We start from the raw sequence: 23,942 nt of genomic DNA, 5'->3' as shown, positions 1-23,942 counted from the left end.
TTCGCTTGACGCATAAAAGGCTGCAGATTAGACAAGACAGCCATACACCTTGAGAAGGCCTTATACTTTCTATCACATGATAAAACAGAAATGGGTTTGGGCCCTGGCGTTGTGGCAGTGACCAAAGAGCTCTCACAGGAGCTGGGTCAACAGGCTTTGGTGGTTGGGGGACCCGCCATTTTTTAGTTGATATCTGGGGGCTTGCAGGGAATGAGTGAGAGAGTTTGGTACCAACATACACCAATTGGAGAGAGGGATAGTGTATCTGATGAGATGGGCTGTGTCTCTTGTGTTTCTGGTGGCTGTGATATGTTGTCCTGGCTTCCCTGGCTGTTTTCCAGAAAATCGTCCTTGGGTGCTGAGTCTTGGAGCTTTTCTGATATGTCACAGTCTGTCTGTGATGAGCTCTGTGGGCAGGGCTCAGCAGGGATAGTTTCCATGAGCAGTGCTTGTTGTGGCTGTGTGGTTTTATCAGTGTTCTTGTGGGATGTGTCAACCACATGATGACCTCGACCAGGTGTGTGTATGCTATTCAGGCTGAGTGGAATGACACACTCTGCTGAAGAATAATGGAGGGAGAAGTAGATATTGTCCTTAAGCACTCTTGCACATTTGATTGGGTGGAGTCCATCTGGTTTAAACAGTTGTCTATGGCCCCAGAAAAGATTAAAGCTGTTGATAAAATTCACATCTTTTATATTGCAAGATCATTGTAGCCATGTGTTCAGCCCAAGCAACCATGAATACATATTAGTTCTCCTTGCTAGTAGTGGTCCACTGATGAACTGCTCGATCATGAGTGCTTGTTTGTAAAAGTGAAGTGACATTCAGCCAAGTATGGTGACCCATACTCAGAATTTGTGCTCTGCATTTAACCCATCCGAAGTGCACACACACAGAGCAGTGAACACGTACACGCACACTGTGAGCACACACCCGGAGCAGTGGGCAGCCATTTATGCTGCGGCGACCGGGGAGCAGTTGGGGGTTCAATTCCTTGCTCAAGGGCACCTAAGTCATGGTATTGAAGGTGGAGAGAGAACTGTACATGCACTCCCCCCACCCACAATTCCTGCCGGCCCGGGACTCGAACTCACAACCTTTCGATTGGGAGTCAGACTCTCTAACCATTAGGCCACGAAATCCCCTTAGTAGCGATGTTAGCTGCTGGCTGATCCGAACCATGTTTAATCATTTAATTGGGGATTCCTCACCCACATTCATTAATGCTTCATATCTGTTTTCAAGATGTATAGGAGGTGGCAGAATACCAATGTTTGCAAGCCTTGTCATAGCCGAATCTGGGGTAGAGGATGCTATCGTAGCAATATGAGATACTTGTGAAAATCTGATGTTTCGTGTGGCTTTGGGTCTCACTTGTTGTTTGTGCCATCAATTACTGTGTCAATCAGATTTGGTTAGTTCCTCTATTCTTGGTGTAAACTGTTGAGATTTACTAGATTTATGGGACTCACCGGCTGTATTCTGAGGTGGTCTGTGATTATGGTCTGCTGAGTTTTCTGCCTGTTTTGGAAGTTCAGCAAGTAACTTTGTTTCAAGAACCGCAATTCTTTGTAGAAGTTTGCAGCAGTTCATGAAGCAAGAAGATTCAACAGGAGGCATTTTCTCTCTCATCTGTTTGAATGTAAACAGCTGTGTTTTCCCTTCTCAGGAATGTAAGCTGCTAGCAGTGGAAGTCTAAAGTCTTTTTTTGTACTATTATTCCAAATGGTAAATGGTAAATGGACTGCATTTATATAACACAGCTTCAGTTGCAGTTTTGGAGCCGTGACTTGCTGCAGACGTGTTCACTGTAAATAGTCTAAGCATTAATGGCAGGGAAAGCCCCTTATATTTGAAAGCAGCCACATATGAAGTGTTTCTTGGAGGTTATAGTACACTGAGGAATGATCATATGACTTTTAACGTACATAATGTGACCTGTTAAGGCGGAAAAAAAAAATTTCCATTGCAGTTTTGCGAATTATTCCTTTCGCATTGCCTGAAAAACCACCTCATGCAAGCGTAAAAACTTTTTTGCAATATATGGGTGTTTTTGCACCTTGTGACATCTCTATAGTGGCTCCATATTCATCATCAGCTGAACCTGATGAAACTAGACTGACGTCTAAATACTGAGAGTCCTACAATAAAACACTCAGTCACATATGAGTATGAGATATTAGTGCTGTCACATCACATCAGCAGATCGCTTTCAGAAAACACAGTATATTCATATTACAGCCAGAGATATGAATGAACAACTGATCATAGATTGATAACAGGGAATGATCAACAACTCTCTCTTTATCATTTACACAAAAAGACACTGGAAGAGATGAAAATATTCAAACACTTTTAGATCATTACAGAATTAAACACAGTTTAAAGTACAGAGACTAAAGTAGAGCTGAATTATTATCTTTTATTCTCCAGTTACACATATATGATGCCTGTTACTAAACTTTGATCATTTTAAAAGATTTAAATAAGAATTTACTTACAATAGTAGAATCTCTCCAGTTTATAAAGAAGATCATCTTTCAGATCAGAGAGTAACTTCACTCCTGATTTTCCTAGTTTATTCCCAGAAAGATCCAGTTCTCTCAGGTGTGAGGGGTTTGATCTCAGAGCTGAAGCCAGAGCAGCACAACCTTCATCTGTGACGCCACAATTATTCAACCTGTAGAGAACAAGGACACAATGTGGACTTTAGTTCAAGTGTCTGTAGTTTGTTAATGACTCAGAGCAGGAGAGCTGATATAATGACAAGCACTGCCACAAACTGCTGCTGATAGAATTAGATTTCTGCAGGTTGATGCTCAATGCTGCTGTTTGAAACTGTCATGTGCTTCTGGACTGAACAGACACATAGAGCTGAATGTGAGATATTGTTTCATAGTGATATAAGGACAGATCAGTCTGGAGAAACAGTTACTTGCTCCTCTAATAAACATCTACAGGAGGATATTTGCTTCACAGGAGCCACATGTTCCCCATTACATCTCATTTATTAACTTTTGTGATAAAACACATCTTTTCATGTTTGGCAGCTTATAAACGGTACAGAAATCACTAAATCACACATTAGTATCTGAACATTCAGGTTAAATCTTTATGACATCTGTGAGAACACAATGAGCTCATAGGATTTCAGAAAAAGTAGAAAATAAGAGGAAAATAAACTCTTACACAGAGATGGGCAGGTGAAAGTGAAGTGAACGTGACATACAGTGACTGATACTCTGAATTCATAATCTGCATTAACCCTCTGAAGTCGATTAACGTATATACACGTTATGAGGCATTTTCTCCTGATAACCCTGAAAATAACTTAAATAACACTTTCAGTATTGATTGTACAGATAAGAGAAATTCAGCAATCGAGTCTGTAAAGGGTCTACTTTTTTGCATACAGACATAATAACAAAAAAACTTTGTGCACTTATAAAATAAAGATAACAAACAAGGTGTGCTGTCTGCAGCCTTTGTCTGCGCTGATCTTCATTTACAAACACGTCATTAAAATGAACTGTAACTCAGTGAATACTCAACACAGACATATCTATAGAAAGACTGACATGTCTACTTTTAAACTAAACAAGTGCTGCTGAAAACAAATATTCTGTGATAAAGTAATCCATATGAAAACAACGCAATGTTTGTTTTTCACGTCTCCCTTCATTATCTTCTAATGGGACCACGCCCCGCGCTGAACGCGCTATTCAGATTCTAATGTTTCACTGAAGTGCGCGGCTTGAATACGCCCATACAACAGACTGCAACGCAGCGAGACTGTTCAAGTTTTTTTTTTTTTTACTTTACTGTTTGCTTCATGATGAGAAGAACAAGACATAATTCACCCCAAAAAGATGTGATGTGGTTGAGGATTTGAGATTTGGATTTCCTCAGAAAAAAAGAATGGAGCACTTAATTCAGCAGAGATCATAAACATGAGTAAGTCTCTTTTTATTTATTTATATACTTGTACTAGTTTTTACATAACGTGTAAACTTTTTACTAGTTAGAATTTTTTCTAACTATAATTCCTGACAAAAATCAAGTGAAACATTACGAAGTTTCAAAAACAATATACAAGACTATTCAAAAGCTTGATTTAAATAATATAAATGTAACAAATATATGTAACAAACAAATGTAACAAACAATGCTGTTCTTTCAATTTACCCCCCCCCTCCAAAAAAACCCCTGAAAAAATATTCTCAGCTCTTTTCAACATTAATAATAATAATAATAATAATAATAAAAATAAATGTTTTTTTGTAGAAAATCAGATTATTAAAAGGATTTCTGAAGGATTGTGTGACTGGAGTAATGATGCAAAAAAATTCAGCTTTGATTGTTCCTAATAAACTGTTTAACTGCACTCGCAAGTGGATTTTAAATTATGTTGCGGGATAATTAAATATATCCCAAATAAACTACAAACATAAAATTATATACATTTATTTTGTCCTCACATTCTTTCTTGTAACTCTTCCCTCTCAGTGACACAGCTGACTGAATGGCTCATTATGCAGCTCATTATGCGGGACTTTGTCTTCTCAGGTGTAAATCACAATGATATTCATGATAGTTGACACCTACTCGCATATGACTTTTACCAACAAAAAGTGTCTTAGAAAATTTAAATAAATATATTGTTTTCTGTGAGTAAACAAGATCATATTCACATAATTTAGAAAGAAAAATTCTAGGCTACAAGCTCCAGTTCTCAAAAGTCCCAGAAACCAATGTTCTGTATGTGTTATACGGCCTTATTCAAGTGATTTAACATTTTTGGTTTTTCACTAACCACGCATAACATTTTTTTTCTCAAAAACACAATAATGTACATACATGCTGCTCATATATTATTATAGCCCAGTGCGTTGCTGATTACAGTGAGATTAGACTTTAGCCATTTAGATGTTTATAAGAAACTGAAAAAAGCACTAATGGCAGGGCATGACAAAACTTCTCCAGGCCCCAAAATATCTTTAGACTCCAGAGGGTTAATCAAACTAGCAGAAGCAACTGAAGCTGCAGTCAGCATTTGGTGGCCAGAAACGGGAGCAAGAGCTCATGTAATGTGATGAAGATAAATGAAATGAACTTCATCTTCATTCATTTGTGCTGAGATTTAATGTGTCTAGTCAGAATTTAAATTAAAAGACTTATCTTGTCCCAGACAAAGATATGAGACTGATGATTTTACCACAGTATCTTCAGTTTACAGAGAGGATCCTTCAGTCCAGCCCAGAGACGCTTCACTCCTGAATCCCCTAGTTTATTCCCATACAGATCCAGTTCTCTCAGGTGTGAGGGGTTTGATCTCAGAGCTGAAGTCAGAGCAGTGCAACCTTCATCTGGGATGCTACAATAACTCAACCTGTAGAGATCAATGACACACTCTTCACTCTCTCAGATCAGATCAGTTTAGCTGTGAATCCATTAGTAAAGAGAAAGTACAAATCAATGTGTGATCAGAGGTGGGTAGTAATGAGTTACATTTACTTCGTTACATTTACTTGAGTAATTTTTTGGGGTAACTAATACTTTTCGGAGTATATTTAAAGATGGGTACTTTATACTCTTACTTGAGTAAATTTTTTGGGGGAAATCTGTACTTTTACTTCGTTACTATGGGCGACGCCCCTCTCGTTACTTTATCTTAATGCAATAAATGTTATAAATGCTTTAGTTTATTCCAAACGCGCAGTCTACTTTTCTCTGGGCAATGAGCGATGCCCATTCGCGAATGATTCATTCTTTTGAGTCAACTCTATTCAAAGGCTTGATCAAACCGAATGGCTAACGTGTGAATTGGTTCATGAATCAGTTTGAATGAGTCGTTCAGTTCCCTGCCGCACGCGCTGAGGGTCTGAAGTGGTTCACTCAGAGTTGTAACGTTTAAGAACAGAAAGAGCGCTGAAAACGTGGCTGGAACTGCACTGAATTGAAAGCAAATCTGCAAAGGCTACTATTTGCTAGCGATGGAGATCCTTATTAGATGAACACCGCGTGTGCTGTACTGTTTAACAGGTAATAACTTGGGCTACATTCGATTACAGTACACGATACCACTGTGACATTAGTTTGTTGTACGTGTGTGGCTTATAACAGAGGGGAGTCAAGTTGAATGCAGCTTCCAAAAGACAAAAAATAGCCGATTAAGATTTTATTAATTTTAATACAATCACACCGGTGCGAGTACGTTCAGCGAGTCATATTATCAGCTGCTAAATTCAGATCTGTGATCGCTTGCTGGCGCTGAGCCAGAGATAGATGCGTTTTTACAGCGCTGCGCATTATAACCAATCACACATGATCCTGTTGAGCTTATTAAAGCAATGGCCAATCAGAGGTGTTCCGATGAGTCATCGCTAAAATGCCGGTGCTTCCTTCACTCGCTTGCTGACTGAATACCTCTTTCTGGCGAATTCTCTCGTCAGAAACAACAAAGTGCAGATGTGTGTACGAATCTATAATTAAGATATTGATTTCACAGTGTTAACAGTTTCAGTGATTTTAATGGGAGTTTCTAAGAGTGATTGAAATCTAGACTGTCAGTGAAAATGATCTTTGATAATGTAAATGTTATTTGCTCTCTTTCTGAACAATGAAAGATTAGTAGCAATTTTTATATCACATTAACTTTCAATGTTAAATTCACATTTAATATAAAGTCAGTCGTATTAAAAATATGTTATGGCATGACACCTATATCTGTTACTTAAGTAATTAGACAGGGTTTTATAATAAATTACATAAATTGGAGTAAAGGCTGATGAAATATATACGTTTATACACGCACGCATACATTACATATATTTTATCTATATATCTAAATAAAAATAGGCTCAGTATATATGACCCAAAGTAACTAGTAACTAACTACTTGAGTAGATTTTTTATCCGATACTCTTTTACTCTTACTGAAGTAACTATTCACGACTAGTACTTTTACTTTTACTTGAGTAAATATTTCTAGAAGTACTTTTACTTTTACTTGAGTACAGTTTTTGGGTACTCTACCCACCTCTGTGTGTGATGCATCATTAGACTGAGATTTAAAATTTTAAAGAACAAAAAAGATAGAAAGAAAGATGACCATAAATCAAGTAAAGCCTCATTAAAAATATATTTATTGCACTGTCAGGATTTTTAAGCAAATTGTCTGTCTTGTGTAGACATTCATTCAAATCTGATAAATCATACTATTCATTATACAGCTGAGCTTTATATTGTGGCAGATGGTACTTAAAACTCATTGTATTGCAGTGTTTTACAAAACAGTATGTAATAACATATTCTGTGTATATGATTCTAGTCATTATAAACATATACTGCCTTCTAGTTTCCTTAATTGTGTCTATTCCTAAAGCCCCCCTACACCTGCTCCTAATCACACTGAAGCTGTTGATCAGTAAAGCTGTTCATGAAGCTGCAGGAAGAGACTCATGCTTTTTAGTTTGGGAACAATATGAGTGGCATGTGTTTGATTCACCAAAACATCTGATTTATGTGAGGACTCCACATATAATTTTAATTATATAAATGTTAGACATTCTATTTTTATGTTCTAAAATGTTTTGAAACTTTTCTTTAATATAAACACCTCTCTGATCTAATATACAATTAAATAAATTATAAGAAATGCAGATTTGTACTCTGGTTGGTCGCCTCAAAAGCCCACTGTCCTTACTCTCTCACTTATCTGACAGTTTCTTTAGTAATTTTTTATGCTAACCGTCAAGCCTTTGCTAACAAGATGGACTATTAGCACTTAGTGTAAACAGAATCCATTTAAAGGTTTTGCTAATGCAAAAAATGGTTTAACATGAACACATGAACAAGATACAAAGCCACACAATATATTACTTTCTGTATCTCTGTACCTTGATTAACAGTTGTCTCATCCAATCAGTAGTAAGTATTCCATTAACAAACAATACCTAATTTTTACATGTTGTCTGACTTTTTGTGTTTTGTGGCTTTTTGGTTGATTTGTTTTTCACTTCACAAATACTTCACAGTATGCCATGTATAATCTTACAGCAGTATCTCCAGATTACAGTGAGAATGTTGTAGTACATCGGACAGCAGATTCACAGATTTTCCCAGTTTATTCCCAGTCAGACTCAGTTCTCTAAGGTGTGAGGGGTTTGATCTCAGAGCTGAAGCCAGAGCAGCACAACCTTCATCTGTGACGCCACAATCATTCAACCTGTAGAGAACAATATCACAATGTGAATTATAGTTTAAGTGTCTGTAGTTTGTTTTGACTCTGGTCTCAGAGCAGAGAGGAGATATAATGACAAGCATTTCCACAAACTGCTGTTGATAGAATGAGATTTATACATGACGATGCTCAATGGTTCTGTTTGAAACTGTCATGTGCTTCAGGACTGAACAGACACACAGAGCTGAATGTGAGATATTGTTTTCCTAGTGATATGAAACTTTAAGGTAAGTCATGTCACTTGGTGGCCATCTTTGAAATGCCTCTCGGGCATGCAAGTGCAGCTCCTATTTCTTTAAATGGGGAAACATCAAATTCTCCAAATCTGGTGACCAAGCTTATGATTAAATTTCATAATTGAAATCATCAATGAAATCTGTCAACAACTGTATCATAACTGTTGTTTGTTTTGCTCCAATAGGGTTAAAAAAAAGCTTATTACTCAAACTCTTATGGTCGGAGAAACCATTTTCACACACCTCTAAGTCACACAGAGAGAAACCATATGTTAACACTAAATCAAGTGTATGGCCATGCTGATGAGTGGGTACAATTACCTGAAAAGTTAAATCAAAACCATATAAAAGGTTAATAAATTCCTTCGCTAAAAAAACAGCTGCACAATAAACATGAACATTAAAATCTCCTACAATCAGGAGCTGTTCTTATTTAAGTATGACATTTTTAACTTAAGCAAGATTGGGCCAGCGGTTCCTGTGTTGTGATTCGACAGCAGCTGAGCGCAGGCTGCCCTCCTGGAAAAGCGATTGGGCTAATTTTGAGAAGCAAGTGGGCAGAAGCATGTGCTGGAGATGTACTTATAATCACAGGAGTTTTTTTACTGACGAGATGCGCATGAAAATCGCATTCGATTTTTTTGCACAGCCCTAACATCTAGTTAACAAAGCTAAACAGCGTTGCCCTTTATGTAATAAGTTACAGAAACTGTTAAACGCACCAACTTAAATAATAAAATACACTTACCGGTTGTGGTCCATAAACAACTCCTTCTCCAGACAAAGAGGGAACTGTCCATCTATCAAGAATAGTCTTTGTGCGAATCAGGCATTAAACTGATTGAGATTGAGGAAGCTGTCCTCAGCAGCTGTCCTCAACATAATGTGCTGCACATAGTTTTACACGTGGATTATAATTTTCGGAAACTGAGTTAAACATAAATTGTAACCATTAATCTCCAAGTACAGCGTCCTTGGGAAGGCCAAACAAAGATGATTGGACTCAGAGATGAAAATAACAGCATTTCGACGACATGGGGACAACCACAAACGCAACTCTTTCCTCTTCTCCGTCGGAGCGCAACAAACCACGCCCCCTTTTTGTGTATTCATGTGGGTGGAGGTTAGTCAAAAAACTGTTTTAGTGACGTCATTACTGCAGGAACTAGAGGGATGTAGTCCAAACGGGTCGTTTTTTGTAGGCGAATTCTGTTAAATAAAATATCTCGCTTGGCATTGAACTTTGAGCTTTAGAATTTTACAGATATTATTTATATTCTAACAACAACATTACACACTAACTAAAGTTTAAAACATGGGATCATGAAGAATGGGACCTTTAACATTTTGATTTATTCCTGTGATCAAAGCTACATTTTCAGCATCATTTCTCCAGTCTTACTCCAAGTGTAACAATATACCCTATACACAAATCCGCCTCGAACTCTATGGGCGCCACCATCTTGCCTGCCGCCATTACTGCATGCCTGCGAAGTGTGACAGTGTGACGTTTGCCGGTGCCCTCTAATGACATTTCAATGAAAGCGGATCCTGCTCATTTAAAGAAAATGTCTGGTGAAAGGGAACATTGGGTAGATGATGTCAGGCAGTGGCCAAAACTTACTGATAGAGGTAATTTATTGACAACATAATGTAATAATGTAAAAATATGTAATGTAATTAAGAAGTGTATTAATTGATGACAACAATAAAACTGAATGCTGTCATTACCAGCTGTGTTGCTAATATGTTAACAAGCTTCAAATAACTATTAGGCCATCCTTAAAAATATTCTTGACCCAATTAATTATTTTTTTCCCCATTTAGTCCGACCGACTTGCCGATTGTAATTGCATTAAGACCCACTGATTTTTTTTGAACTCTTCAAACAACTAATACAAAATGCAATAAAATGTGAGACACACACAATTGACGCTTTTCACGCTCTCACGCCACACATCCATTTTCTCACGCACAGAAAAATCGCGAAGCAAAGAGGACACAAAGACTGACAGACTAGACAGAGCAGGTTACTTATGAGAGGGAAAAAAAAATCAAAACATTGAATTCTAGGATACCCCAAGGATACTGGGTTTGTAAGAAAATAGATTTTTAAACTAGCATACACCACTACTCTATTCCATCTAAGTAGCTAGCCAGAACAGAACTAGCAAAATGCGGCTCACTCATCAGAGAATAATCAAAGTTGACCAAACAGTGCTTCATTCGATGTCCAAGTGGAATGCAAGTACTAATTAAATTCAATGATGAAACTCAGGATTCAAAGCTAATTTTGCAGTATTTTATCATATTAACTCAGGAACTCATTTCCATGCACATAGGATTGCAAATAGGATTCTTGCATACATGATGCTCCACTTTACTAGGATTAGCAAGCTCTCTATAGGAAATTATATACTACTTCCTCTGACTTAGTATCCCTAGTTTTATATGGGTTACATATAGTTCACACACAAATTAAACTTCTTTCATAGTTTATCCAGATTGTTCTAAACAAGTCAAGTCACTTTTATTGTCACATCAACGCAGCACATGTATGGCGTTATAATTGTGCCTCAATCTTGAGCGAGTAATTGTAAGTTTTGAGCACAGAAAAATATATTTTGCAAGCATATTACATCATATTTTGAACAGAAATTAACAAGCGCAAAAAAAATTAAAAATTCGTTTGAGCAAAGAAAAAACTATTCCGTGCTCAATAAATGTATTTGCTTATTTCCTATTATCCATATTAACATGCAGTAATAACCCCTCTCGCGCAGTTTACTCAGGTGCTCTCTCACAAACTCTCTCTCTCTCTCTCAACCTCTTAATTCTGTGCGTGCTCAACTCTTGACACACGCTCACTCAACTTACAACAGCGTTACAAGTGTGCCACAAAATCAACCAATCAGAAAATTAAAGCTCAATTGTGATTGGCTGTTGGTCTCAAATCAAATTGCTAGTAGAACCATAATAGAGAACCTAATAGAGTGTAGGTTCCTTTCATCACACCACGAGTTGTTGATAAAGAAACAAATGCCTCCAACTCTTCTTTTCCCTGTGAGTTCTTTCGTTCTGTCCGAGTGGTGCACGGAGAACACCGTAAGCTCAATGGCTGAGTCTGGAAACTCTGCAGACATCCAGGTTTCTGTGAGGCAAATAATGCAGCAGTCCCTTGTTTCTTGTTGGTATGAGATACATGCCCGCAGTTCAGTTCAGGTGACTGAACGTTAGCCAGCAAAATGGTTGGGAGAAGAGATCGGAGGATACAATGCCTGAGTCTGACAAGGACGCAGGCTCTCTTCCCTCTTTTTCGGCGGCGTTTCCTCGGTCGCGCCTGCGCAGCCCAGAGAAAGGGCTCTGATGCAGTTTCTGTAAAAAAGGCGCCAGCATTCAAGAACTCAATGTCCGGTTTGCATTTCGGAACGTAGGAACCTATGTTTAGAAGCACATGTCTGTCGTAGACAGTTATACAAACAACATCCAACACGAAGAACAACAAAAAAAGGTAAAACAAACAAAAACTGCAAAGTTTACGCGGAGCTCGCAACATGGCCGCCATGCTTGGCGCCATCTTGGACAGTGATTGGGGACCAGAAACTGTTTGGTTACCCACATTCTTCAAAGTATCTTCTTTTATGTTTAAGAGAAGAAATAAATTATTACAGGTTTGTAACAACTTGTGGGTGAGTAAACGATGACAAAATGTTCCTTTTGGGTGAACTATTGGGAGTCCATCATGAGCAAGCTTCTCTGCAAACTGCGCTTTCATCATTAGTTACTGAACAGACCCACTGATTACTTTCCTACCGAGCCCTACATCTGGAGAGCTTCTTGTGTTCAAAGGGCAAATGGGTGGCAAGAAGAATGAAATGAACTTCATCTTCAGTCATTTGTGCTGAGATTTAGTGTGTCCAGTCAGAATGTAGATTAAAGGACACATCTTACTTAAGACAAAGACATGAGACTATCAGAGAGATAATCTTACCACAGTATCTCCAGTTTACAGCGAGGATCCTCCAGTCCAGCACAGAGATGCTTCACACCCAAATCTCCTATTTCATTCAGAGACAGACCCAGTTGTCTCAGGCGTGAGGGGTTTGATCTCAGAGCTGAAGCCAGAGCAGAACAACCTTCATCTGTGACGCCGCAATCCCTCAACCTGTAGAGAACAATGACACACTCTTCAAAAAAATTAAATCGGTTCACTCCGAGCAGAATCCATATTTTAACGTTTCTGTTCCTGCATTCCTTTGATATTATTACCGTTCCGAAACCGGTTCGGGTGGAAGAAATACCGGTTAATAACGTAATTTTTTTCAAACAATATTCTGTGCCTATAATTTGCTTAATAATAATGTAATGCGCGTCGTTTCTATATGCAGGCTTTACAGTTCTTATCACGCGCTAGCTCGTGGGTTCTTGGCTTTGTTGGAAGGAGGACACCGACAAGGAGCTCAGCAGATCATAACCCTTCATTTAAACATGAAGAGGTGAACATCAGGAATTAGCCACATCTGATTACAACAAAGTCTCTGATTACACTCTCTACCTCTCACAACTGCGCACAGACTATTCTTGCCCGCGATTCGAATCGATATTATCTTTAGATCTTATTTAAAGTTATAGAACATTAATTTTGACCTTAAATTTCACTCCCTACAATAATAGTAACATAATAATAATAAAGTTCAGCATTTTCTTTACTTAAAAAGAAAAAAATGGAGATCTAACGTTAGTCAATAACCTGCTGCTGCGGTTATTCAAAGCCAAAAGCATCATCTTTTCTAGATTTTGGCCAAATGTAGGCTACAAAAAAAAATAAAAAAAATAAATCTATCAACACTTTAAGACAGCAAAGTATTTTTAAGATATTTAAAAATGTTTGCTGCATTGTAAAAAAAAAAAAAAAAAAAAAAAAAAAACTTGTAGCCTAACATTGCGTTTTGAGAGTGAGAAAAAAAAAAACCTTAAGTCGCGGCTCACATCGCATTTTATAAGCCCTATTACTTTACGAAATAATAAAGGCTAAAATGCCTGTAGTCTAAAGCAAAAATGTTAACAAACATTATAAAAACAGTTATTAGTTTCTCTCCAAAACAAATCATCTAAAGGCTATAAAAACGTCCATCCAAAAACAAATTAATTTACGGTTAAGCTGATGCCTACCTCTCTCATTCGGCACGAATCCAAATGTTTCCATGTTCCCGATGTAGCTGCATGCTAAAATATGATTTATTATATAGTATTTGTACTTTCATCCACATAAAACATCATCCTTCACATCGGCTTTATCAGCACAGTGAGGCGCGGTTACGCTGAACGGAACAGTGTAACTATTTAATTGTTTCTATTATTATTTTGTTTTGATAATGAACAGGCTTCAATATAGCAAAATTATGTTGTGTTGGCACTATGGTCATACCAAAGCTGGTTCGTTATAAAGAAGCAAGACATTATTCAAAGCTGTCAAGCTTTTGCAAAATAATTAAAACTGTAAAGCTTTTACAAATTAAAGAAAACTACTCTCTGCTGTTTCGTTTTCCTTTCCGACAATTTTGGAACATGTCACAATGAACCGTAATTTAGCACATTTTTTCTTTCTTTTTTTAATCTATCAATATGATTTAAGTGAAATATATTTAGTGTATGTGCCTATATTCCTCTTTATGTAAGCCTATAGGGGTTAGTTTTTCTGTTTTCTCTATCCACAGAAGCGCTGCAGGTGTGTGTGATCTGTTGAATTCATCTCACACTATCCTCAGATAAACTCTTAAGGGCGATGCATTGCCATTGCAACTGACCTATGATGAGTTCACAGCTAAGAGAACATTTCACTCGTTGGCTTCAGCGTCACATTTGCATATGCCTTAATACTGGAATTCTGATTGGTTGACAGAAAATTTCAAATATTAAATGGAACGATAAAATAACTTTATTAACTGGTTAATGGCCATTTCAAATTTTCGATTCTGTTCGGAACTATAAAAATTGATTTCGTTTCTGGTTCTGTTCCTGTCAAAATTCTGTTCGTTTCTGGTTTTTGTTTTCGTTCCTTGAAGCGGTTCAGAGCCCTGCTCTTCACTCTCTCAGGTCAGATCAGTTTAGCAGTGAATCCATTAGTAAAGAGAAAGTACAAATTAGACGTCTGCATTCCCATGGGAACAGACCAGATAACTTGTGCCGTGGGATTAAATTCCAGAATAAAGCGAGGTAGCAGTCGGTAACTCTGATGTAATTTGAATGAAAGTGGGCGGTCTAACAAAATCCCATTCCACACGTCCATTTCAGAATAGTGTTGTCACAATTATTGTTTCGGTACCGATACCAAGTCAAGAATTGTGATTTTGATACTTTTCCTGAAAAGGGAAAATACACTCTCAAATATCATTGCTGTGCTTTATTTTAAAACCGGGACAACATTCTAATCATATAACACACTAACAAATAAACATATTGTGATGAGTCAGCTGACTCTAATAATCATCGGCACCCCTTCCTAAATCGCCGCCCTTCACCAGGCTCCCGACAGGAGTGGGTGTGTGAGAGAAGGGGTCCTGGATGAGCCAGGGCTGGCGGCGTGTGATGGGGCACACCCGAAGGAAATTGAGCCTCATGACCGCCGCTTTTTAAAAGCCCAACGCACCTCTCCTCCAGAGACCGGTCTCTTTCCCGTGCATGCACACTGGTTTCCTCGTGGGTCCAGGAAGGGTGCGTTGAGAGACTCCCACACCACTAGAGATGTGAGCTGCCGGACCCATGGTCCGGACAATAACCGCACCCGTTTACACAGCCATCCGGCCAGGATGTCAGGCCGTCGATCCCCGTCAAGTGCCAAGGCCAGCGAGAAGGATGCCGCAGCTGGAAGAAGCTGCCACCCCTCGTGCCCCAGACTGAAGAGGGGAGCTCGTGCAGCCGTTGGACTCTGCCCCTTACCTGGACCCTTCCTTCCAGAAGGAACTGCCCGACCCAGACGAACCCCGCAGCACAACGAGGACACCAGATCCCCTGTTTGTTTTGGACACTCTCCCCCTTTGGACACTCTTATTCCCTCTTGTTTTATTTACTGTTAATAAAAGCTTCTCCAAAGCTTCTTTGGGGCGGCAGTGGCTCAGTGGTCCATGTAGGTTGTCTACAAACCGGAAGGTTGGTGGTTCAATCCCCGGCTCCACCTGACCAAGTGTCGAGGTGTCCTTGAGCAAGACACCTAACCCCAGCTGCTCCCGACGAGCTGGATGGCGCCTTGAGTGGCTGACACCGCAGTCGGTGTGTGAATGAGTGTGTGAATGGGTGAATGTGAGGCAAATTGTAAAGCGCTTTGGATGGCCATGTGGTCTGTTGAAAGCGCTATATAAATGCAGTCCATTTACCATTTTGCCTGACGCCACTCCCACTGTGTCTGTTGTTTGCTCCTCCCATGAAAATATGAACAGCAGATATATTAAACATTTGAACAAAATATGAAATATCAATATATCAATATAAATTAGAGTAATGACATTCAAGGTAAAAAAAGAATAAATTTAACATCATTATCTCAGTTATCATAAGAAACATAAGAGTATAACTTTATCTTCTGAACTCTGAAAATGTCATTCCTCGCATCATCTTTTTCTACCAGTCGTGGACCGTCGGCTACAGTATCACTTGTGTTCGCACATGCAGCCATCTCGCTGTAGTGTTTGTCACATGACAGCTGCAGCTTCTTCAAACTGCGTGCTGAGGAGAAAAAACACAGACGTCCATAGGGAGGCACTGGAAGCGTACATTGCACACACCAACATGAAATACATCTCTTACAAATCTGGAACGTGGTCATTCTTTGAATATCGATACTAATAAATTTAGGAATCGTGACGTTTTTAATTTCCGAGAATCGCAATACTTTTGAACTATTTGTGCACTGTGCAACCATATTTCAGAACAGCATATCTGCACTTTATTCTTATTGACCACTGGTACAGCCTGCACTCGGACTGTAATGCATGCACTGCATTTTATTTGTGGGGTCTGTGCGCAGCATGTGCTTAACGATGCTCAGAGCAGGCTGTACCAGTGGCAAATATAAAGTGTGGATGCGCTGTCCTTTAAGGACGTTCAACTCGGTTTTGTTTATATTTTGTTTAGCCTATAATTTTAAATAGCTGATGTCATAATTTTTCTCTGTGACACTTTTCCTACTGTGTTAACAGAAAAATGTCAAATGAATTTGGTATTTTTACAAGACAAATACAAATAGCTAATACGCTATTTTTGTACAACCTAGACGAATAAAAATAAATAAAATTTTTGTACAACATTTTTACTTTCTCTGAAACTCTATTTTTTCTACTGTGTTGCAAGAAATAATTTTGTGTTTTACTATAATTACCGTAATTCCTCAAATAAAAACCGGTAGTCAAATAAACGCCGGGCCTCTTATAGTGGCCGGGGGCATGGTCAACACGGACAAATATAGGCCAGTCTTAAATAAAGGCCGGGGGAAAATTTGTGCAGCAGAGCCAGATAACGAACGTACACGCCCACTGCCAGAGCGTTTCTCGTTCTCGAGTCAAGAACCGGTTGCATCGGTTTTCGGATCAACAGTACACTGAACCGAGAAGCGTTTCTGTCAGACGCGTCCGATTCGAGAACCGAGGAGCTGATGATACTGCGCATGCGTGATTCAGCGTGAAGCAGACCGACACACAGAGCGTCTATACTGAACTGATTCTTTTGGTGATTGATTCTGAACTGATTCTGTGCTAATGTTATGATCTCTGTCCACTTGAAATGCTATCGCTTTTAATTTAAAATGGGTTATTTAAAACAATTACTTATCAAACAGATGGAATTAGAAATAAAGGCCTGCCTCTAATATAAGCCTGCTTCAAATAAAAGCCTGTTACCTTCTGCAGTTCAGGTAAATAAAGGCCCCGGCTTTTATTTGAGGAATTACAGTAATAGAATTCAAGTCAAAGTCAATAAATTCAATTGTAAAAATAAACATAACAATAACAATTTTGTGCAGACTACACTTTTATCTGTTAGTCTATCTCTCTTTCAGTAGTGGAAATTGAAATTTGAGATTCTGGAAAAGAAGGTCTAAATTAAGCAAGAACTGTTGAGTTGAGAAGAAAATTATTCTAACTGGACAGCAGGTGAACAGAGTGAATATACTTAAAAATAGTCCCCAGCAGACCTTTAGTACAAAAATTAATGTGTGATGCATCACTTGACTGAGTTTTAAAATGTCAAAGAGCAAAAACACATGAACATAAATCATTTATAGCCTCATTCAAGAAAAGTAAATAGCTATTTATTGCACTGTCAGTATTTTTAACCAAAATGTTTGTCTTATAAAGACATTCATACAAATCTGTTAGATCACACGTTTCATTACACAGCTGAGTTTTATTCTGTTATTTTGATCTGTATTACTATGTATGGAGTATTGGTGTGTGTTTCTCCTCCATCACTCAAAGATAACAAATCCTGAGATCACCCAAACTGTGAGATATTTATTATTCATAATATGTAAATCGTGTCAGATAGTATTTACACCTCTATGTATTGCAGTGATCTACAAAACAGTACATAATAACATATTTATATGATTCTATTGATTATAAACAGATGGTGTCTTCTAGTGTCCTTCCTTGTGTCTCTTCCTAAAGCCCCCTACACCTGCTCCTAATCACACTGAAGCTGCTGATCAGTAAAGCTGTTCTTGAAGCTGCAGGAAGAGACTCACGCTTCTGAGTTTGGGAACAATATGAGCTGCATGTGATTGATTCACCAGAACATCTGATCAATGTGAGTACACCACATATAATTTTTATTATATACATATTAGATTTCCATGTTTTTAACATTTTCTTGTTTTCTTTAATATAAACGCCTCTCTGAGCTAAAATAAAATGGTATAAATTAGAAGAAAAGCAGATATGTAAATGGTTGGTAGCCTCAAAAGCCCAATGTTCTTACTCTCTCACTTACCCCAACTGGTTTCTTCAGTATTTTTGTCTGCTAACAGTCAAGCCTTTGCTAACTAGATGGATATTAGCACTTAGTGTAAACAGAATCCATTTAAAGGTGTTGCTAATGCAAAAACTGGTTTAACATGAACACAGAAGTCCACACATTAAACAAAGTCACATAATGTTTTACTTTCTGTATCTCTGTATCTTGATTGACAGTTGTCTCATCAAATCAGCAGTAAGTATTCCTTTCACAAAACAATACCTTGCTAGACTTGCCATTGTTTTACCAGACTTTTTTGTGTGATTTGTTTTTCACTTCACAAAAATTAAGTGTGTCATATATAATCTTACCACAGTTTCTCCAGTTTACAATGAGGGTTTTGTAGTACACCAGAGAGCAGATTCACTGATTTTCCTATTTTATTCCAAGACAGATCCAGTTCTTTCAGGTGTGAGGGGTTTGATCTCAGAGCTGAAGCCAGAGCAGCACAACCTTCATCTGTGATGCTACAATAACTCAACCTGTACAGAACAGTGACACACTCATCACTCTCAGATCAGATCAGTTTAGAAGTGAATCCATTAATAAAGTACAAATAAAAGTCACAAAAATCAATGTGTGATGCATTATTGTACTGAGATCTAAAATTACACAGAACAAAAAACATGAGCCTCACTTAAGAAAGATAAATATCACTTTTTTGCACAATGTTAGTGGTTTAAAGGGGTCATGAACTAAGAAACCAAAATTCCCTCGATATTTTGACATAAAAGGACATTGTATTATAAAAAGTAAGGATGCACCAATACCACTTTTTCCAGTACTCGCCCGATTCCGATACTTTAATTGTTTCTACTAGCCGATAAGGAGAAGCAATACCGATATTTTTATTGCATTCGCACGTTTTTCAATTATTGGGTACAGAAGCAAAAAGAGTATGTATAATGTTAGTTGGTTAACTTCATTTATCAAATACAGTACAGCCAAACAAAAATTTATTCAGACACCTTCAACATTTCTCACATTATCATTATTCACCATAATTTAGAACTGTGGTTCCCAACCTTTTTCAACTCGTGGCCCACACAACCAAACACATGTTTGCACGGCCCACTTCAGAAAAATTAACTGACCCTGCTATTGTTGGGTTAATAACTTAGTACTCAGAAGCTAGATTGTTAACTGTCTTTATTGAATGAACTGGCAATGAACAGGAAATAACTCGGGCTGGCACCTCTCAGTAAAACGGAAAACCAGATCCAGGCAGTGCTCGGCAGCAGGTAGACAGTCAGCGGAGCAAGCAGTGAGGAGGGAACATGCAGAGCAGTGTTGAGACGAGCAGTCAAAATTGGCAGAGAACTGGAGCACTGGACAAAGCAAGACTAGAGTCAGACTCTTACAAATATTAACAATATTATCATTTCTTTTAATAGTAATTGGTGGCCCACCTGCAATACCATCATCATTGGCGGCCCACAGGTTGAAAACCACTGGTTTAGAAAATGTCAATAAAAATGACAAGAACTCAAAGTTAAACTACGTCAAACAAATTTAGCTTGATAATGTTAGATAACTTTGATAGAAAGTTATGTAATGGATTACAATAAACCAAAAATTATTCAGACAGCTGTTAGTATGACAGTTTTTACACAACTATTAATACTTAGTTGAGCAACCCTTAGCCTTAAAGGGATAGTTCACTCTCAAATTAAATTTTGGTATGTTTTAGCTTACCTCAAGGACATCCAAGATGTAGGTTTCTCTGTTTCCTCAGTATTTCCCATTTTGATATTTTTAGGTCCAACCGTTCTTGTCTGTGACTCACATAATGGATGTCTATGGTCACCACCTCAAAGAGCATGCACAGAGGAGTCAAAATTAAACAATTCCCCAATGAAGTACATATTGATGACCTAAGACATGAAACGAGCGGATTGTATAAGAAAACGAACAGTATTTATATTGTTTTTACCTCTTGTACACAACCACGTCCAACTGATCTGAGTGCGGGAGTGCTTCCCGATGTGACGTGCGCGTGCGCTCTGGCTTAGTCTGCGCAAGCGCGGAAAGCGCCGGAAGCGATCTCTTGCGCGTGTACATCACTCATTGTTTACACTTACTGCCTATGGTTTACACAGATTTCGGAAGTATTACCTTTCACTGTGAAGATCTAAACATATTTAGACGTACAGGAAATTGCAATGGAAGACGATTTCAATATATCCATAGACAACGTTGATTTTTTTTCACAACCATATTTATTTGAAACAGAATACACAGACCAAGTACTCAGGAGCGATCCGCTGCAGCAGCACGTCTTCAAGCCTCAGAGACAGAGATCTCTTCAAAATTGGTGGTGTTTTAGTAGCAAGTGTTGTGAGATGCCAACAGAAGTGGAGAGCATATGTTGTCACGAATGGAAGAACTACAAGATGACGACGAGGACATTGACAGTATCGCATCACACACCTGCCTGACTGAAGATCCTGAGTTTTCTCCGCGGTTGATACCCAGCGTTTTGCACATTGTGTTTAGTTTGCCACGTATAAACTCGAGGCGACGTCCAATGCCAGAGGGACCCAATGGCACGCTGTCAATAGAGTGAGTAATGTGTTGTATTGTTATTATAAACGCAACGATTATAGGGTGCATTATAAACATTAATTTATTACAATTACTGCATTATATATCAGACAGTGCAGATTGGTGGCGTAGCGTGTGGTAAACAATGAGTGATGTGCATGCGCGAGACATCACATCCGGGGCTTTCCGCGCTTGCGCAGACTAAGCCAGAGCGCGCGCACACGTCACATCGCGAAGCACTCGCAAACTCAGATCAGTTGGACGTGGTTGTGTACAAGAGGTAAAAACGATATAAATACGGCTCGTTTCGTGTATTAGGTCATCAATGTGTACTTATGATGGGGAATTGTTTAATTTTGACTGTGCATGCTCTTTGAGGTGGTGACCATAGACATCCATTATGTGAGTCACAGACAAGAACGGTTGGACCTAAAAATATCCAAATGGGAAATACTGAGGAAACAAAGAAACCTACATCTTGGATGTCCTTGAGGTAAGCTAAAACATATAAAAATTTAATTTGAGAGTGAACTATCCCTTTAATGACAGTCTGTAGTCTCCTAGGCATGCTGTTATAGAAAACTTTTTCCTCATCGATGCAAAGACCAGGAGACGTAGGGATATATTTTACACAGAAGTTACTCTTTATTGAAGACTGTTTAACTTGCAACCCTGCCTAATTATCAGGAAGTGCATAAAGACAAAGGGTTAATGTCTCCGACAACTGGGCTGCCTGACTTGATCTTATTTATAAATTATTAGTTAATGATGAGCTAATCATTAACAAAACATGATTATACTTTCAGAAATTATTAATAAGTAATAAGTTAACATTTACCCCTGCTGGAGTGCAACATGCACCGGGAACAAGTCTGACTTACAGCCGGCAATGCAAACCAAGCTCCTGCTCCGGTCATACAGGGACCGGGCAGCCCTTAACAGAAGGTCCCGTACCCCATACTCCTGGAGCAACCCCCACAGGAGGCCTCGAGGGACACGGTCGAATGCCTTCTCCAGATCCACAAAACACATGTGGACTGGTTGGGCAAACTCCCATGAACCCTCCAGCACTCTGGTGAGGGTATAAAGCTGGTCCAGTGTTCCACGACCGGGACGAAAACTGCATTGTTCCTCCTGAAACCAAGGATCGACTATCGGCCGAATTCTCCTCTCCAGTACCCTGGCATAGACTTTCCCAGGAAGGCTGAGGAGTGTGATTGCGCTGTAGTTGGAACACACCCTCCAGTCCCCTTTCTTGGAAACAAGGACTACCACCCTGGTCTGCCATTCCAGAGGCACTGTCCCCGACCATCACACGATGCTGCAGAGACGTGTCAGCCAAGACAGCCCCACAACATCCAGGGACTTGAGGTACTCAGGGCGGATCTACCTCGGTGACTTCAGCTTGGGTGATGGACAAGTCCATCTCTGACCCCTAAGCCTCTGCTTCCTCCACGGGAAGGCATGTCAGTATTCCTTCCACCGTCCAACGATATCCCCAGTTGAGGTCAACAGTTGTCCACCTCCACTGTAAACAGTGTAGGCAGGGCACTGCTTCCCCTTCCTGAGGGGCCGTATGGTTTGCCAGAATCTCTTCACAGCCAACCGATAGTCTTTCTCCATGTCCTCACCAAACTCCTCTCAGACCAGAGTTTTTGCCTCCACAACCACCCAAGCTGCAGGTACCCATCAGCTACCTCAGGAGTCCTGCAAGCCAGCCAGGCCTTTTCAGCTTGACAGCATCCAGCCACTCCTCTACAGCTTGACAGCATCCCTTACTTCTGGTGTCCACCACCGGGTTCGGGGATTGTTGCCTCGACAGGCACCAGAGACCTTACCGCCACTGCTCCGAGTGGCCGCATTGACAATGGAGGCAGAGAACATGGTCCACTCGGACTCAATGTCTCCAGCCTCTGTTGGAATCTGGTCAAAGCTCTGCCAGAGGAGGGAATTGAAAATCTCTCTGACAGGGGGCTTAGCCAAACGTTCCCAACAGACCCTCACAATACGTTTGGGTTCACCAGGTCTGTCCAGCTTTCTCCCCCAACTGGGGATTTAACACAAGCCACTGGAATCACCTGACTAAGGCATTTATAAATGTTTATCCACTTCAAAACAAATGAATTACTCTTCTTAAAAATAGTGCTTTAGCATACCTGCATGTTTGTGCTTTTGAACACAGACCAGCTAACAAATTCACCAAAAAATCATATACTGATCATTTACTAATGGTTTGTTCATCATTTGTTCATGATTAACAATTGTTTATTGAGATAATTATACAAAACAATTTGGACATAAATACTTCAATGATTTGTAAGTGATAAATATTGTATCAACTAATAACTTAGAAACCATCTACTAATGATCAGTTTGATTTATTTCATGATTTCAACTTTTTTTAAGATAACTTACAACACATTTGTAAATCGTTAGCATAACACCCATTAATCATTTATGAACATATAGTCATGTTTTGTAAATTATTCGTTCATCATTAACCAATAATTTATAAATGACGTTATTATGAAGTGTTACCCAACCTAAATATCACATTTTATAAATTTGTAATCAACAGTTCCTAGGGGTGTAATGATTCATCGATATGGATCGATACATAAATATGATGTCTGACAATACGATGCATCGATGGCACACGTAAAATATCGATATCTGTAATATAAATAGGCATCTTATTTGGCACTGTCTACATTTTCACATAATGTCCGTCTATGCATTACCGCCAATGGGTGAATTCTCGTTCAAACTCACGGATCAGGACTCAGTATAAGGACTGCCAAAGGCACAAGGTGAGCATAAAAGATGCTTTGGATTGTTTGTGGAACAGTCGAGCGCTGTGTGAGAAGTTTTCACTCCACACATCTGAAGCGTGTGCACACACACAGACAGCG

At 39.0% G+C, this 23,942-nt stretch overlaps 1 protein-coding gene across 5 annotated transcripts in view; it reads right to left on the bottom strand.

The window, feature by feature from the left end:
- Positions 1 to 2,064: 2,064 nt before the first annotated feature.
- Positions 2,065 to 23,942, bottom strand: part of LOC132095586 (NACHT, LRR and PYD domains-containing protein 12-like) — a 76,585-nt gene continuing 54,707 nt past the window's right edge. The window contains exons 6-11 of one of the 5 annotated variants that reach the window (XM_059500722.1): positions 18,798 to 18,968; positions 12,473 to 12,646; positions 8,060 to 8,230; positions 5,219 to 5,392; positions 2,501 to 2,683; positions 2,065 to 2,144 (exon numbers count right to left, since the gene is read on the bottom strand). In XM_059500722.1, coding sequence (XP_059356705.1) covers positions 2,129 to 2,144; positions 2,501 to 2,683; positions 5,219 to 5,392; positions 8,060 to 8,230; positions 12,473 to 12,646; positions 18,798 to 18,968 — 889 coding nt within the window. In that variant the 3' untranslated portion in view covers positions 2,065 to 2,128. The remainder of the gene's footprint in view (positions 2,145 to 2,500; positions 2,684 to 5,218; positions 5,393 to 8,059; positions 8,231 to 12,472; positions 12,647 to 18,797; positions 18,969 to 23,942) is intronic. The other 4 variants (XM_059500717.1, XM_059500719.1, XM_059500718.1 and 1 more) reach the window with 4 other exon arrangements.

The sequence above is a fragment of the Carassius carassius genome, chromosome 19, assembly GCF_963082965.1.
Source record: "Carassius carassius chromosome 19, fCarCar2.1, whole genome shotgun sequence".
Classification (NCBI taxonomy): Eukaryota; Metazoa; Chordata; class Actinopteri; order Cypriniformes; family Cyprinidae; genus Carassius; species Carassius carassius.
This window is presented reverse-complemented; position numbering and strand designations above follow the sequence as displayed.